A 14,208-nucleotide genomic window follows, 5' to 3' on the forward strand; every position below is an offset into this window, starting at 1 on the left:
GGTATCGCGCATATGTTCCTCAAGCCAACACACTCTTCTTGGATGTTGTTGAGGTGCGGGGTCTTACTTTCAGCCCCTAGCCAATGGTTCGTGAGGTTGTTGGGTAGCAGGGCGTTGACCGGTCTTATCAGGCATTCATCGACGCACAGGTGCCGTTCCAGTGAGACTTGATTTACTAAACCTGCAACATATTCCACGAAACGTCTATCGCTACTCTAGTATTCCCTCACCTCGTCACCGCATCTCGCACTGTATTCTCGCGTTTTCCAAATTATCGTGCTGTCTGTATCCTAGCCTTGTCAAGAACACGCAGAATCGACACGTTTACCACTTTACAACCTCATCTACAAAGAAACATGTGCAGTTATCCTGGTATGCCGCCGCAACCGCCGCAATACGAGGTCAGTAGCCCACGATCGCGGCCCCGACGACGCCGAGTAAGGCCAAATTCGGAACAAGAGATGGTCAGACACCAACGCTATAGCTTATACTCCCAGCGAGCTACTGATCGACTCTAGATGAATTATGCTGGACCCTGGGACCCTAGTCTTGGTCCACCGCCTGTATTCGCTCCTCTAGGACCTGGATTACCTCCAGGCATTCAGCTGCCCGCCGAAGACGACCTAACTGAGGCTGTGGAGAAGGGCAGGCGCTGCAGCCACAAAGACATATACTACGTGCCAACCGATCAAGATCCGAATAGATTCCACTGGGTGGATGAAAAGCCGCTCTATTACGGGGCGACTGGAGACAAACTTCGGACGAAGAAAACGCGAGAGGCTTTCGCAGTGAACGTTTACCATCGTTTTGATGAGAAAACCGATGAATGGCTCATCCACGAAGTACGCATCAACAGTGAGCTTCTTCATACGGCTCTGGAGCAGATACTTGAAGGTTACCCGAGCCTAACACAACATGAGATGAAGTCATTTTCACCACCATTCCTCCCATTCATTCATCGATGGGAAGCGATGCTTGGCTATAAGGATCGTCTCGATCTAGAACCCGAGACCAAGGGCCACCTACAGTTGCTACAGGAAGTTCTCGAGCCCCTACTGAAGGAGTCGTTTGAGAAGATCGAAGATGTGAAGAAGACCGGCCATGTTGCGTTTAACGACCTGAATCTAGTGTACATCCCTGCAATGATGGTATTGGAACATGAGACCGACTCAGTTGGAATGGTACGCAGTTGCCAACTAATGTATCCCCCTCCGCCATATCCATGCTTTTGGTCGGTCGGTGTTGATGTCGTTGACTGGGATGGGAGACGATGCGGTCTTCTTGCCCAAGCGAAGCACGTATCCCAGTACTATGGCCTGCGAGCTTTGACTTCACTAGAGGTTTCGCCGCTCAATGGCCTTCCGGGTGAAGAGAAGATCCGTGAGCGACTCATCAAGCGAGGCCGAACGTTCGAACAGCTTCGCGGCCATTTCTTCAAGGCCTTTACCGACCAGCACGAAGAGCGTGTGAACGAGCGGATGGTCATTGATGCGCGAGCATACCACAAATATGAGACTCCGTCGTTCCCGGACTATGCTAAGTTGTCCGAGATTGGACAGCTTACTTGGGCCCAATCAATGAATCGGTACTCTTCCAGTGTCGCTAACACTCCAGGATCGCCAATGCAAGTGGATCTTTCGCCAATGACCGATGATGAATGTCTTCTGACTGTTCACTATGTCAAGTGCTTTGATATCGAAAAGAAGAAGTGGCAGAAGTTGGATGTAACAAAGATCCATGAGATACCATGGGCTAAGCGTGCTTTCGATAGCTTAGTCCTGGATCAGAACGAGAAGGACTTGGTACTGGCTCTGGTGGACCGCGATCAATTCAAGCAAGAGAAACCGTTCGATGAGTTAGTATTGTCCTTGTACGAACTGCATATGAGACCGGTACTGACTTCGTACACCCACCTCTAGCTTTATTGGCGGCAAAGGCCAGGGCATGATCATGCTTCTTTGCGGTCCGCCGGGTGTTGGGAAAACGCTTACCGCTGAGGCCGTGTCAGAGCACCTGCGTCGACCGCTGTATAAACTCGGTGCTGGTGACCTAGGAACGACAGCGCGTGTTGTTGAGGACAACCTTGAAACAGCACTGACGCTGTGCGGTCACTTCGGTGCCGTCCTCCTCCTCGACGAAGCTGACGTGTTCATGGAAGCGCGCACCTCGAACAACCTTCAACGTAACGAACTTGTTTCAGTTTTCCTTCGCCTACTCGAATACTACAAAGGCATCATGATCCTGACTACGAATCGAATGCGCAGCATCGACACAGCTTTCGAATCTCGGATTGATATCACACTGAGCTACAGCTCGCTTACAGAAGCTGACCGTCAGCAAGTCTGGCGTAACTTCCTGGCTACCATGGAAAACAGTGACGTTGACATTAGTGAACCAGATTTGATCAACTTGGCTAAGTTAAACTTTAACGGCCGTCAAATCAAGAGTGCGATCAAGACTGCAAGGATTCTAGCAGCGAAGAAAGAAGAACCCCTGAATGCGAACCATCTGATGGTTGTACTGAAATTGAGGAGAAAGGCTTTGGGTATGATGGATGGCGGGGCGGACGTTCAAGAAGCTGTGGAGCAGGCGTCCGACGGAAATGAGCTCGGTGTGTAGGCAAATTCCGGCATACTGTTGAATAATGCGAAATTTGAGGTTTTACGCTGATGATAATGGCCAACGTTAAATACGTGGTGGAAGGAATCGAAGTGGTGACGCCGTCTAATCACTTTGACGGGACTAACATGATCTGCTAGCATGTTTTAGCTACGCGACGCGTCCTCAGACGAGGTTTGACGTCTAGACGCTCTATACCACGATTTGTCCAACCTGGTTTGCTCCGCGTACAACACCCCGAATAATGCCATCGCGACTTTGCTACTACCGTTCATCGTATTCACGTACTTCGCGTTCCTCAAACACCATTAAATTTCGGCCCTTGTCTCCCCCTAGCCTCGCACCCAACAAAGAGAACGACTAATGACGCTTCCTTCTTGAAGATGAACTTGCCAGACATGACTCCAGTGATTCTCAAGCTGACCCAGTGTATGTTTGCCCCTGATAGTGTCGGAAGACGCTTGCCCTTACAGTGACTATCACTGGACCCGAAATAATTGAAGAAGCTTCTAGGCTATGACCGGTTTAACTCACTGAACAACTAAAAACCAGGATCTCCGGAATATGTTTTGGTTTCCATTAGATCTCGACAAGGGGACTTATAGCGCGGCTTCTGTAGTTGTTGCACTTTGGCCCTATTACCCTTCGCTTTTTTTGGTACTATATGGAGATGGCACGGTACTGGACCATGGAATGCAAACCCAACTGCACGCCACCACTATGGTGCTCGACGATGCTCGTATTGACGAGGCCGCTCTCCAGGCGGAGGTCTCTGAGCTGACTGACACAAATGTCGCATTGAAGCTCGACTTGGAGGACTTGGAGGACTTGAAGGAGTCAAACACCATCACGCTTGCTCGAGTCAACCAGCCTAGCGCTCAGGTCTGTATCATGGAGTCTTCGGAGTCGATCAACAAGGACGTTACAGCGCCTACGAAATTCCTTGGAGACAACGATACCATCAATACATGTGTCGGATATGTCCTTGGCGATGGCGAGAAGCTAATCAATAAGACCTGTCGCAAGTGCGAACAGTTGGTCGCGCTGCCTCATTGGTAGCGTGGCGATGCGGTCTGGGTAGCCAAGTGGGTGTAAATATGAAGACCTGTTCGCATACGCAGGGGAGCGAGAAAAAGGGAAGCCCGATCAAGCGACCGACGAAAAGATTATCCCGGCGGCAGAAGTCAACGACGATCCAAAAAACAAAAAACAAAAAGGACGACCTACAAGGGAAGACCGTCCTCAACGTCGCAACCCCCATGCTTAGGCATGTCTGGGTGCGCCCGCCTACTTATGCCTCCCAACCAACGCCAGACTCAGTACAAGGCTCGAAGCAGTGCAAGAAGTGTGGTTCCTGGTATGAATTTGACACTGATTTCGAGAAGGAAACATTCCGTATACACGTCAGCCTATGCGAGGAGGTCGTCTGCAAGCATGAAGGATGCTGCGATGTGATGAGTAAAGATCACTTCTTCAAGGAGCATCAACAGGTTTGCAAGAAGCGCGCACCGGGTGAGAGGAAGAAGCTCTCGTTCACTGGGGCTGCAAAGTCGGCGCCCAAGATACAGGAAACCTTCGACATACTGACTGCGGATGGAACGGCGAGGGAATCTGCTGAGCGAACACCAGCGGAACCTACTGGTGATGGGATCACAATTGATGATTACCAGCATGGTATCGAGAAAGGGCTGCGACTGGAGGAGGGAAGGAAGCGCGGCGGACTGCAAGGAAGTAGTATCTGGGCAGCTTCGTGAGCAGTCACATTGACCTCTCGAGGTGGGAAGACCGAGCCGTTCGTGTGTTCCTTGTACGTGTTTATTGTTTTGTGCCTCTAGGGTTTAGCGATGCTCTTCACCCCTGCAGACAGATCTTGCAAGCTGTCTGAATCGACAATAAGTTTACGATGTTTCCAAGATTTCTTGCGACTACGAAAGTGACGATGACTGTATTTGGCCGCCGCGAATGTTTCGTTTGCAAAGTGTCTTTCCATTTAGGTATCGTTTGAAACACTACTGTTGTTGGACGTGGCTCGCGGCTCACATATGACGATTGCCGGGTTGAACATGGATGGCATCAAACACTGGTGCACTTCTTGGGTGATGATTAGCAGCTATGACATATCCATCTGCAAGTAATCCACCGCGTCTCTGGGAGCGCTACACCCAAAAAGTCTCTCTGCAACTTCATTTTCATCTCCAAAATCTTAACGCCGAACATTCCTTACGTCGTTCAGGTTTCTAGATCGCGTCGGCAACTCGATTCTTTCCGTCGCCCAGCAATTTCGAAATTAGTGTAATGGGTTGTTGCTTGCTTGCTTGCTTGCCTGCTGGCGTGCTTGCCAACGGCAGCCAGCCTAAACTCGCCCGGCCCGAGGTCCACGATGTACGGATGACACGTGATGTATACTCAACTGTGCCGCAACACAAACCACCGCACGTCGATGAACAGGACCGATAGAGTCTCTCATATGTACAAGGGACCACATATTTGTTTTTAAGCCACTCAGCATAGCCTACTTCCATTAAGGAACCGAACCGATGCTGGAAAACAATTACGGGCCCATCATGCCGATCCTTCAAGCCACAATAACGGCGCATAAAGCCACCACGGTATGCTCCCCGGATAAGGTCGGAGGATCGGCTGGGGTCCAACTCCGCCTCTGCTAATCTCTTTGTGTTCGAAAAAGCTGTCGCGTACGTAGCACAAAAGCCGCCGAACCATTATAAATCGGAAACTCGCCAACGCGCCATGCAGCGATGTGAGAACCGGTCTCGGCTGGGCCCTTGGTCCTCAAAATCGGCAGATGCGGGCGGATCGACTGCCGGTCTCATTACGGTTACTTGACTTTCTTATGTACATATACCTAAGTACTTTTTGAAGGACCATACAAACAACTCGTGCTGTATGCTCTGATCATGCCTTCCCTATTGAGTCTCGGAGCGACTGTCGCGCTTTCTGCAACTGGTCTTCTCGCACATCCACTTTCCAACGCGCAGCTCGTTTCGAGAGCAGAAGATCTTCTCCCAGAATACGATTATGTGATTGTAGGCGCCGGCGCGTCGGGCCTCACAGTTGCCAATCGATTATCCGAGGATCAGGGTAGGTTTTACACCATGTCGCATGGCATGCAGTCAGCTAACGCGGGCCCTGAACAGATGTAAGCGTATTGGTTATCGAGGCTGGTGATCTGTAAGTGACATGGAATTCGAATCCATAGTCAAGATTCTGATTTGTCTATCAGCGACCAAAATGAAGATTACGTCACCATTCCGGGCCTGGCAGGTGGCGCTGTTGGAACAAAGTACGATTGGAATACTTCGTATGCCGCGGACGAAGGATTAGACGGCCGAATTGTTTCTATTCCGCAGGGTAAAGTTGTCGGTGGATCGACAAAACTCAATCGCATGGTCTTTGATCGTGGTGCGCGATCTGACTACGATGGATGGGAGGCTTTGGGAAATGAGGGCTGGAACTTCGAGACATTCCTGCCATACTTCAAGAAGGTATGTTTTCGCGTGAATATGATGAAAGCATCTAATCTGTGATTAGAACGAGAAGTTTACACCACCAACACCAGAGATTCAAGCCGAATACAACATCCAAGTTGACCTCGAATACCATGGCGATGAAGGATATATGCAAACAACTTACTCCCCCTTCTTCTGGCCTACGACGAGTGAGTTTGACACGCCTTTTGTCACGCAAAGGATACTGATGCTTCATTTAGAGAACATCGTACAAGCTACCGAAGAACTGGGTATCTCCATCAACGACCAAGCAACCGGAAATGCATTCGGTGGTTATTTCTGCCCACACAACCTGGACCCCGAGACTGTAACACGCTCCTCTGCAGAGGAAGCCTATTATGCATCTGCCGAGACACGCTCAAACTACCATCTTCTCACTGGTAATGTCGTATCGCGTATCCTCACAGAGAAGTGCAACGATACGGAAACGGTCAAAGTAACTGGTGTTGAGTTTTCGACCTCGGCGAATGCAACCCGCCAACAGACGAAAATCAAGCGGGAAGCTATCCTCGCTGCTGGAACGCTTCACACACCACAACTGCTACAGGTATCCGGTATCGGTGAAGCTTCTCTGCTCGAGTCTATCAACGTGAAGACAGTTGTTGATCTTCCTGCTGTTGGACACAACTTGCACGACCATATCTCTATTGCTGTTGTGAACATACGTGAGTATACCATTATAGGTTCTGGCTGAGGAAAATGCTGACAGTGGCATAGTAAACACCACCATCCTAACCAACACTCTGACAACGAACACTACTTTTGCAGCGCAAGCTCGCGAGCAGTACGATAACGAGAGATCTGGCCCACTGACCTCCCCAACTGGCGACTTTCTTCTCTTCTTGCCAGTTCAAACCTACACTAACGCCACACAATCCATTCTGTCTCAAGCCGTCGCTGGAGGATCATCCGCCTCTCTTCCACCTAACACACCCGCTGAAGTCGCACGAGGCTATGAAGCACAGTTTGACTCTCTTAACAAGAAGCTTGAAGCCAATGACTCCGCAATGTTGGAGATCATCTGGGCTGATGGCGTCGTGGTTCTTGGACTTCAACACCCGTACTCCCGTGGAAGCGTGAAGGCGAGTTCATCCAGCATGTTCGATGCTCCAGTCGCCGATGTGGGATTCCTACGCAACGAAGTAGATACTGCACTATTGCGCGAAGGTGTCCACTTCGCTCGAAGACTGGCTGTTGCACCATCTATCGCATCACTCAACCCCTTCGAAGTTTCCCCAGGCAGCAATGTTACAGCCTTCGCGGATATCGACGCTTTCATTCGTAGCACTGCGTCGACACTTTACCACCCCGCCGGCAGCTGTAAGATGGGTTCCAGAGATGATGGCGGTGTCGTGGATCAGGAACTGAAGGTCTACGGCGTGGAGGGCTTGAGGATCGTGGATGCGAGTGTCATGCCCATCTTGCCAGCTTCTCACATCATGACCACTGTTTATGCGACCGCAGAGAAGGCGGCAGATATCATCAAGGAGGCTGCGAAGGAGAAACGTAAGATATGAAGAGCCTTGATGGAAGAAAGAAGATGTTGAGATCTTGAACAGAGAGAATGAATGCGAAATTACTGTTTAAACACCCTTGAATGCCGTATTTCGACATAGTGATGAGCGTTTTTGCGGAAATGGTGAAGCCATGAAGACGCCAGTCGGACAAAATTCTGGGTCTCTAGTTGTTGTGAAGAAGTTGTCCATGATGCATCATCAACTGATAACTTCCAAGGTCATCGCGGCAAGCCCTCAACGATGAGTGTAAGATTCCAGGCGGCAGTCCTAGCTGACTACGGCCAAGCTGACTGCGGCGTCTTGCGAACTTGATAGATCACGATCTTCACATGCGAGTGGCTGGCGTTAGCCTCTGCCTACAAAGGTAAGTCTCTAACCCCTTCGGTAAAACGGCCAGACTATCTCTCCGAAAAGTCCATTAGTCTCTCCGCGTTCACCACCAGGCTTGCGTATCAAAACCACAAACCCTCCGCGTTTTGCATCCACGGTGAAAATGAGAGTGTATTGTCCCATATTACGCCTCGATGTATGCTGTAAGGCGTTCTCTACTCGTGTGCTCGATGAGCATAAGAGTGCGCGCAACACCAGTCATCAAAGTTCATCATCCCAACGCCTATCAACATTGCGCTACTAAACTTCTCAATCGCATCAATTTTGAAACCACCAGCCCAATCCTTATCAGATCTTGACTCGAAATAAAATATGTCTACGTCCATCCGCAAAGTCTTGATCTCCAACTTCGGCGACGCGTCCAACGTGTCAGTCATCACAGCATCCATACCTGCGCCTTCTGCCAACGATGTTCAAATAAGAGTCCTTTACGCTAGCATGGGTGGTTCAGATATAGCCATGCGACAAGGCGTCTACCCGTTACAAAAGAAAGCACCCTTGACACCAGGTTACGCGCTCGTCGGTCGCGTGCTTCAAAACGGATCTGCTTGCACCAAATACCAAGTTGGAGATCTTGTCACATGTCTCTCAATTTATGATGCGGAAGCCGAGCTCTGCAACCAGCCTGAAAAGCATCTCTTTGGTCTGCCAGAAGGACTCGATCTGCAGCAAGCGGTTGCACTGGTGCTAGATTGGAACACTGCCTACGGGTTGGCTTATCGAGCCGCTAAGATCTCTGCTGGCCAACGTGTTTTCATCCACGGTCTCAGCGGCAGTGTCGGTTTCGCCCTTCTCACTTTTTGCAAGATGCAAGGTGCAGACGTCTACGGAACAGCATCAGTCGCCAACCATGCGGCTGTCCGTGAAGCAGGCGCAACTCCCTTCGTGTACTCTGACAAGAACTGGATGACTACCATGAGAGATTTGGGTGGCGCAAACCTCGTGTACGACGCTCTCGGTTTTGAATCTTGGGACGAGAGCTGGAACATCCTATCGAAAGGCGGTCATCTTGTGGGTTATGGCGGCAATTACAACATGCTGAATGGTGGGAAACCTCGTAGTCAGCCGGTACAGGTCGCAAAACTGCTTGCAAGAGGACTTGTGCCTTTTTGTCCATATAAGACGAGTTTCTACTACATCGACCGCGATCAAAAGACGTTTAAACCGGAGTTGAGAAAGCTGTTTGAAATGCTGGGAAGTGGGGCTATTCGGGTACCAATCAGGAAGATATGGACATTGGAAGAGGTGCCGGAAGCGCATCGTGTTTGGGCCAAAGGGCCGGGTATTGGGGCTGTGATCATAAAGGTCACTGAAGATAAGGAACCACACCGCTAGTGTAGAGTGACATGGTACGAACTTTAGCTAGTCAGATTTCGTAGACTCTAACTGTACTCCTAAAACCTGCGTGTTACAAGTTGTAATCACAGCCCTTTATTCATGAGTTATTCCCATGCATGTGCTCCGTTTCCAATTCCCCGATAGCTTTCTCCACATAGTCTCACCCTTTAGATATTTCCTGCAACATATTCGTTGGCGTTCAGACTATGTGGTGTTAGCTCATTCTCTATTTCACGATAGTGCGTGTCCTGCAACTCACAACACCAATTACAGATGGTCTTAGCCAGCCTTTGTGGTGACTTCTCCGCCAGAGCCATATCCAATGTTAATTTTTGCCTGCGCTCAACCTCCAATATGACGCTTTGAGTGGCCTTGGGTTCGTTCTCAATCAACTTCGCGAACAGTGGTTTAAGAGCTTGCAGAGTGCGACGTAGAGCCATTCCTTGCGCAGCAATCTCTTCCACGCTTTTACGCGAGCTGTTTTCAGTCCACAGATGAATAGTGAGACTGAATTCGGGAGCGAGGCGCTGCTCAGTACATGATAATGTAGCGAAATGAGCTGGAAGCAGCTTGACGTCGATATAGTGTCTGCTATTGGAGAGTAGACTACCATCGACTGTGAGGGCGCGGAGGGGATAGTTGGCGGGCTTAATAGAGGAACCGAGTTTGAACAAGCCTCGCTGCAGAAGAGTCGCGATGCGCAACGGGTGCTTGACCTCGAAACCACTGTACTTGCAATAGAACGCCTTGGCGATCTCGACTGCAGAACAGTTTTCCACGATGCGAGATTTTAGGAACCGAGGGGTTGATTCGTACTTGAAGATAATACGGTCGAGTAGGTATGCGTAAGCGGTAGGGCTCGCGCAGGTAGCGATCTTCTGCATCATGTATGCAGTAAGCTCGTCGTAGATCATCAGGCGCAGTTCTTGTGGAAGGCGGTGGTAGATGCCCCTGAAGAAATCATTGAGTTCATGTCAAGTTAGCAAGTCACTCATCAGATCTGACGGGCTGCTCACTCAGCGTCCGCAATACTGTTACTCATGATCGTACTGCCTGACGGCGAGATGATTCGCATGTCTGACATCTTCAACAGTCTGTGATGTGGTGAATATAGTCTTCATACAAACATGCGAACCGGTGTAGTGTTGTGTTCACACTCGGTTTTGGCAACTTCAACTAGCGCGTGGGTGGCTTCGCGGCGGGTCGAAGTGAAAGTACATGGCGCTTCACTTTGCCCTAAAAGTCCACAGCAACTGGAAAACTATCAGTCAAAATTAGAGTAATATGTTACGTTTAGTCCGTTTCGATCACCGATCCTAATCATCATGTTCCCGCGATCTTCCGCGGAACATGCTCGTCATAATACAGAGTTTCACCACTCTTTCCACCCTCGAACAATCCCAACGCCAACTTCGCAACGGCCCTTCCACAAAGTTCAGGCGGCTCCACCATCTCGTCGCCTATTTCATCCCAGATTCTAAACCTCTCGATTTCATGGTCCGCCATAACGCCCAGGTACTTCCCTTCTACTAACCCATCGATCATCTTTGTCCGCGTCAACTTAGGGTATACGCCCTGCACGCTGAGCAGAGGTTCCTCATGTGCAAGACAAGAGATAAACCGGGTTAGTGCGGCTTTTGTGGTGCTATAAGGCATCCAGCCATGATAGGACACTGTGCTATCGCAGGCCGAAGATAGGATTATGACTTTGCCGCGGCCAGCATTGAGCGGATGGGATGTCCGCGACGCGCGGAGATGTGGGAGGGTGAGCTGAACCTGAGAGATGTTAGCGATGTGGAGATTGCTAGACCCATACCTTGCGACACAAGATGTGCTCAAGGTGCCAGGCTATCAAGTTGGTACCTACCATACTCATAGCCCCAAAAACGTTGATATCAAAACTCCTCTTCACAGCTTCGACGTCCACTTTCTCTAGTCTTTGTATCGGTGTAATAATGCCCGCGCAGTACACCAATGTATCCAGTCCCCCGAAATGGTTAAAACACGTCTGGACCGCCAACTCTCGGTCTTCCTCTACTGTGACATCGCCTTCGACTATCCTTAGACGCTCTCTCTGCTGTTTCGTAAACTCAAGCTTGATGGTTGAATCTATAAGCCCAAACGCGATTACTTTCGCATTCAATGGCAAGTAAGGTGATGAAAGGATGGATTGCGTGATGGCATATCCAATGCCGGACGTTCCGCCGACTACGAGGATGACTTGGGGTTTCGAGGCCATGACGCGTGGAAGAATAAGTTGAGTAAGAATGCATGTGTGACGGAGAATGGATACAGATCAGTTGATGATGCAGATTTGAAGCTTGTGCAGTTTAAGATGGCAGAAGTGGGGACATGCCCCGCGCTAAATCCGAAACTGGCAAAATTGGGGAAGAGCTCTGAGTAGCTATTTGGACCAGGTGCGTTGAACCTCCGCGGCCCCTTCCATGGTTTTGTGGCAGCTACATATCACTACAGCCTCGCCTTCGTGCCTTCGCCATCTTCTATCATACCTTCTTCTACAGCTTTGATCTGCAATGCCAATATCCTACTGTAAAATCTCGACAGAGCCAAATTTCCACCCATAAACCACAAGCCAGGATGACCGCTCTTCTGCCACATGGTTCTGAATTCGCCTTCGTTATTAAATCCCCATACGTCGCTGACACGGTCTGCTACCTCGTCTCCGAAGATCTTACGTGCCTGCGTGCGCATGTTTTGGTATCCAGTCGCAAACACGATCTCATCGGCCTCTAGCTTATCACCATCCGCAAACTCGATACCATTTGGCAGAATCTGTGCAATCTCCTGGCCCTGCTTGACCTTGATTTTTCCATCGATGATAAGCTGGGACGCTCCGACATCGATATAGTAGCCGCCACCGCGCTGGAAGTACTTGATGAGAAGGCCTGAATCCATCGGCCCACTGTCAAGACCGAAGCCAGCTGCGCGAAGACCGTCGTGGATCTTCTTGTCATGATCAGCTTGAATCTTGGTGACTTTTATCTGCTGTGCCTTCAGAAGCTCGCTTGGCAAGCCCCAGAAAGTAAGGTCGGCATCGTCAACGGGCGGCGCGTCTTGATCGTACAAACCCTTGTTGCCAATGTCGGTAATGGCTTCGGAGGAGACAACGCATGTTGTACTGCGCTGCACAATGGTAATGTCGTACCCTTTCTCGAAGAAGTCTTGCGCAATGTCGTGACCGGAATTACAGCATCCCACAACAACGGCCTTCTTGCCTTTGGACTCTGGGTTCGCGCCTGGGTGCTCGGAGCTGTGGCATAGGCGGTCGCCTTTGAAGCCTTGCATGCCTTTGATCTGGGGGAAATTCTTCTCGCCCGAATGACCAGTTGCTTGCACGATGTGTTTTGGGTGCAATGTGCGTGTTTGAGTGGTTCCGTCAAGTTTCCGACGTTCGACAGTAACGGTCCAATGCTTCTTACTCTCATCCCACGACGTTGACCGCAGGCTAGTAGAAGTCCATACGTTGAGTTCGAGCAGGTTCACATAAGCTTCAAAGAACTCAGCTAGCTTATCCTTGGGCGTAAAGACAGGCCAATGTGCTGGGAAGGGCACGTAGGGCATATGGTCGTACCACACCGGATCGTGCAGTACGAGTTGCCGGTACCGCTTGCGCCAGTTGTCGCCAACTCTTTCGTTCTGATCCACCATGAGTGCGGGAATATTGAGCATCTTCAGGCGCGCAGCGACCGTCAGCCCGCCCTGTCCAGCACCTAGAATCAACACTTTCGGGTCGATGTCTTCTTTCTCTGCATCTCGTGTCTCCTTCCAGGTCTTCCTGGCAGGGTCTCCGCCATGTTTAACCCCCTTCGTCCGTCGGTGCCCTAGCGGCTCTTCATAACCCTTGAGCTCCTTCAGCAATGTGTAAAAGGTAAACACCTTCCATTGCCCGTTGTCTTCCGCCAGATTCATGACACCCTCGCCACGCCCAACGCTTGTTTCAAAGGTTACGAAGAAGTTTATGCCATTAACATCGCCCAAAACGTCGATTGCTCCAAACTTCGGCGCCCGATAGTCTGAACTCTGATTTACCTCAATCTTTTCCAGTCGCACCTTGCTAGAGTCCAGGTACTTCTTGATGTCGGCAATACCCTTCGCAGTTCTAAGATCCCAAGTCAATGCCAGATGGTCTCTCCAGTAGCTATTGTCTTTGGAAAAGAGGTTTGCGATGGCCGCATGATCTTGCTTCCCAAGTGCATTGTTGAATCGTGTAACTATGTCGTTCGCTACTTTGTGTGCATCGACGGATTCACTCTTCGACGACGTCGGGAATACACCAACTGGTATGTTGACGCTGCCAGTCTCAGGACGCTCGCTCGAGCGGATCGAAGTGTCGCCTACTCCCATGTTCGTGGCTTGCGCAATGACGTAAGGAAGAAATCAGAGCGAATGGAGGTTATGTAGTAACAAAGTTGAAGACGATTATACAAAACCAGTACGAGAAGAACCTTTTAAACACGGCTAAAAGCCTTAAGACGTGTCATTAGCTGAATACACGGATTACCAGCTTTGTGTAATCCGTATACGCGTGTAGCATGCCAAGCAATCTTTCCGGAACGGTGTTGTGGATAGTCGGCAAACCTTCCTTGCGGGTAAGTGCGGGGGTTTTGTGGCTTTGCTCCGGGGAAGCAAGGTGAGTGTCCCTTCTACCCGCAACACCCTCGCAGCAACCTCCGATGTGCGGACAGTCTCCGCGCTTGCAATGCGTTTCTGCTCGAGCATCGAAAAACAAAGGTGATAGTACAATAGTGTCACGTGCATGAGAAGCGTACCCACCATGACGAAACTTACAGTGAAGT

General features: G+C 50.2%; 7 protein-coding genes across 7 annotated transcripts; 4 read left to right on the forward strand and 3 right to left on the reverse strand.

Moving 5' to 3' along the window:
- Window positions 1-356: 356 nt before the first annotated feature.
- On the forward strand, window positions 357-2,619 carry ALTATR162_LOCUS6208 (uncharacterized protein; the record flags this gene model as incomplete). The annotated part of the gene is made up of 3 exons (XM_043313829.1): window positions 357-401; window positions 519-1,855; window positions 1,920-2,619. The coding sequence occupies 3 exons, from the start codon at window positions 357-359 to the stop codon at window positions 2,617-2,619; spliced, it is 2,082 nt and encodes a 693-aa protein (XP_043169764.1).
- A 720-nt stretch (window positions 2,620-3,339) lies between these two features.
- On the forward strand, window positions 3,340-4,373 carry ALTATR162_LOCUS6209 (uncharacterized protein; the record flags this gene model as incomplete). The annotated part of the gene is made up of 2 exons (XM_043313830.1): window positions 3,340-3,589; window positions 3,634-4,373. The coding sequence occupies 2 exons, from the start codon at window positions 3,340-3,342 to the stop codon at window positions 4,371-4,373; spliced, it is 990 nt and encodes a 329-aa protein (XP_043169765.1).
- Window positions 4,374-5,732: 1,359 nt separating this feature from the next.
- ALTATR162_LOCUS6210 (uncharacterized protein) lies at window positions 5,733-7,975 on the forward strand (the record flags this gene model as incomplete). Its single annotated transcript, XM_043313831.1, has 6 exons — window positions 5,733-5,776; window positions 5,837-6,122; window positions 6,169-6,295; window positions 6,347-6,811; window positions 6,864-7,466; window positions 7,881-7,975. 6 exons carry the CDS (start codon window positions 5,733-5,735, stop codon window positions 7,973-7,975), a joined length of 1,620 nt encoding a protein of 539 aa, XP_043169766.1.
- Window positions 7,976-8,365: 390 nt separating this feature from the next.
- Window positions 8,366-9,388, forward strand: ALTATR162_LOCUS6211 (uncharacterized protein; the record flags this gene model as incomplete). Its single annotated transcript, XM_043313832.1, has 1 exon — window positions 8,366-9,388. One exon carries the CDS (start codon window positions 8,366-8,368, stop codon window positions 9,386-9,388), a length of 1,023 nt encoding a protein of 340 aa, XP_043169767.1.
- Window positions 9,389-9,558: 170 nt separating this feature from the next.
- ALTATR162_LOCUS6212 (uncharacterized protein) lies at window positions 9,559-10,305 on the reverse strand (the record flags this gene model as incomplete). Its single annotated transcript, XM_043313833.1, has 1 exon — window positions 9,559-10,305. One exon carries the CDS (start codon window positions 10,303-10,305, stop codon window positions 9,559-9,561), a length of 747 nt encoding a protein of 248 aa, XP_043169768.1.
- A 409-nt stretch (window positions 10,306-10,714) lies between these two features.
- Window positions 10,715-11,630, reverse strand: ALTATR162_LOCUS6213 (uncharacterized protein; the record flags this gene model as incomplete). The annotated part of the gene is made up of 2 exons (XM_043313834.1): window positions 10,715-11,167; window positions 11,259-11,630. The coding sequence occupies 2 exons, from the start codon at window positions 11,628-11,630 to the stop codon at window positions 10,715-10,717; spliced, it is 825 nt and encodes a 274-aa protein (XP_043169769.1).
- A 230-nt stretch (window positions 11,631-11,860) lies between these two features.
- On the reverse strand, window positions 11,861-13,756 carry ALTATR162_LOCUS6214 (uncharacterized protein; the record flags this gene model as incomplete). The annotated part of the gene is made up of 1 exon (XM_043313835.1): window positions 11,861-13,756. The coding sequence occupies one exon, from the start codon at window positions 13,754-13,756 to the stop codon at window positions 11,861-11,863; it is 1,896 nt and encodes a 631-aa protein (XP_043169770.1).
- Between the last annotated feature and the right edge of the window lie 452 nt (window positions 13,757-14,208).

Source organism: Alternaria atra, assembly GCF_907166805.1.
Source record: "Alternaria atra isolate CS162 genome assembly, contig: 25, whole genome shotgun sequence".
NCBI lineage: Eukaryota > Fungi > Ascomycota > Dothideomycetes > Pleosporales > Pleosporaceae > Alternaria > Alternaria atra.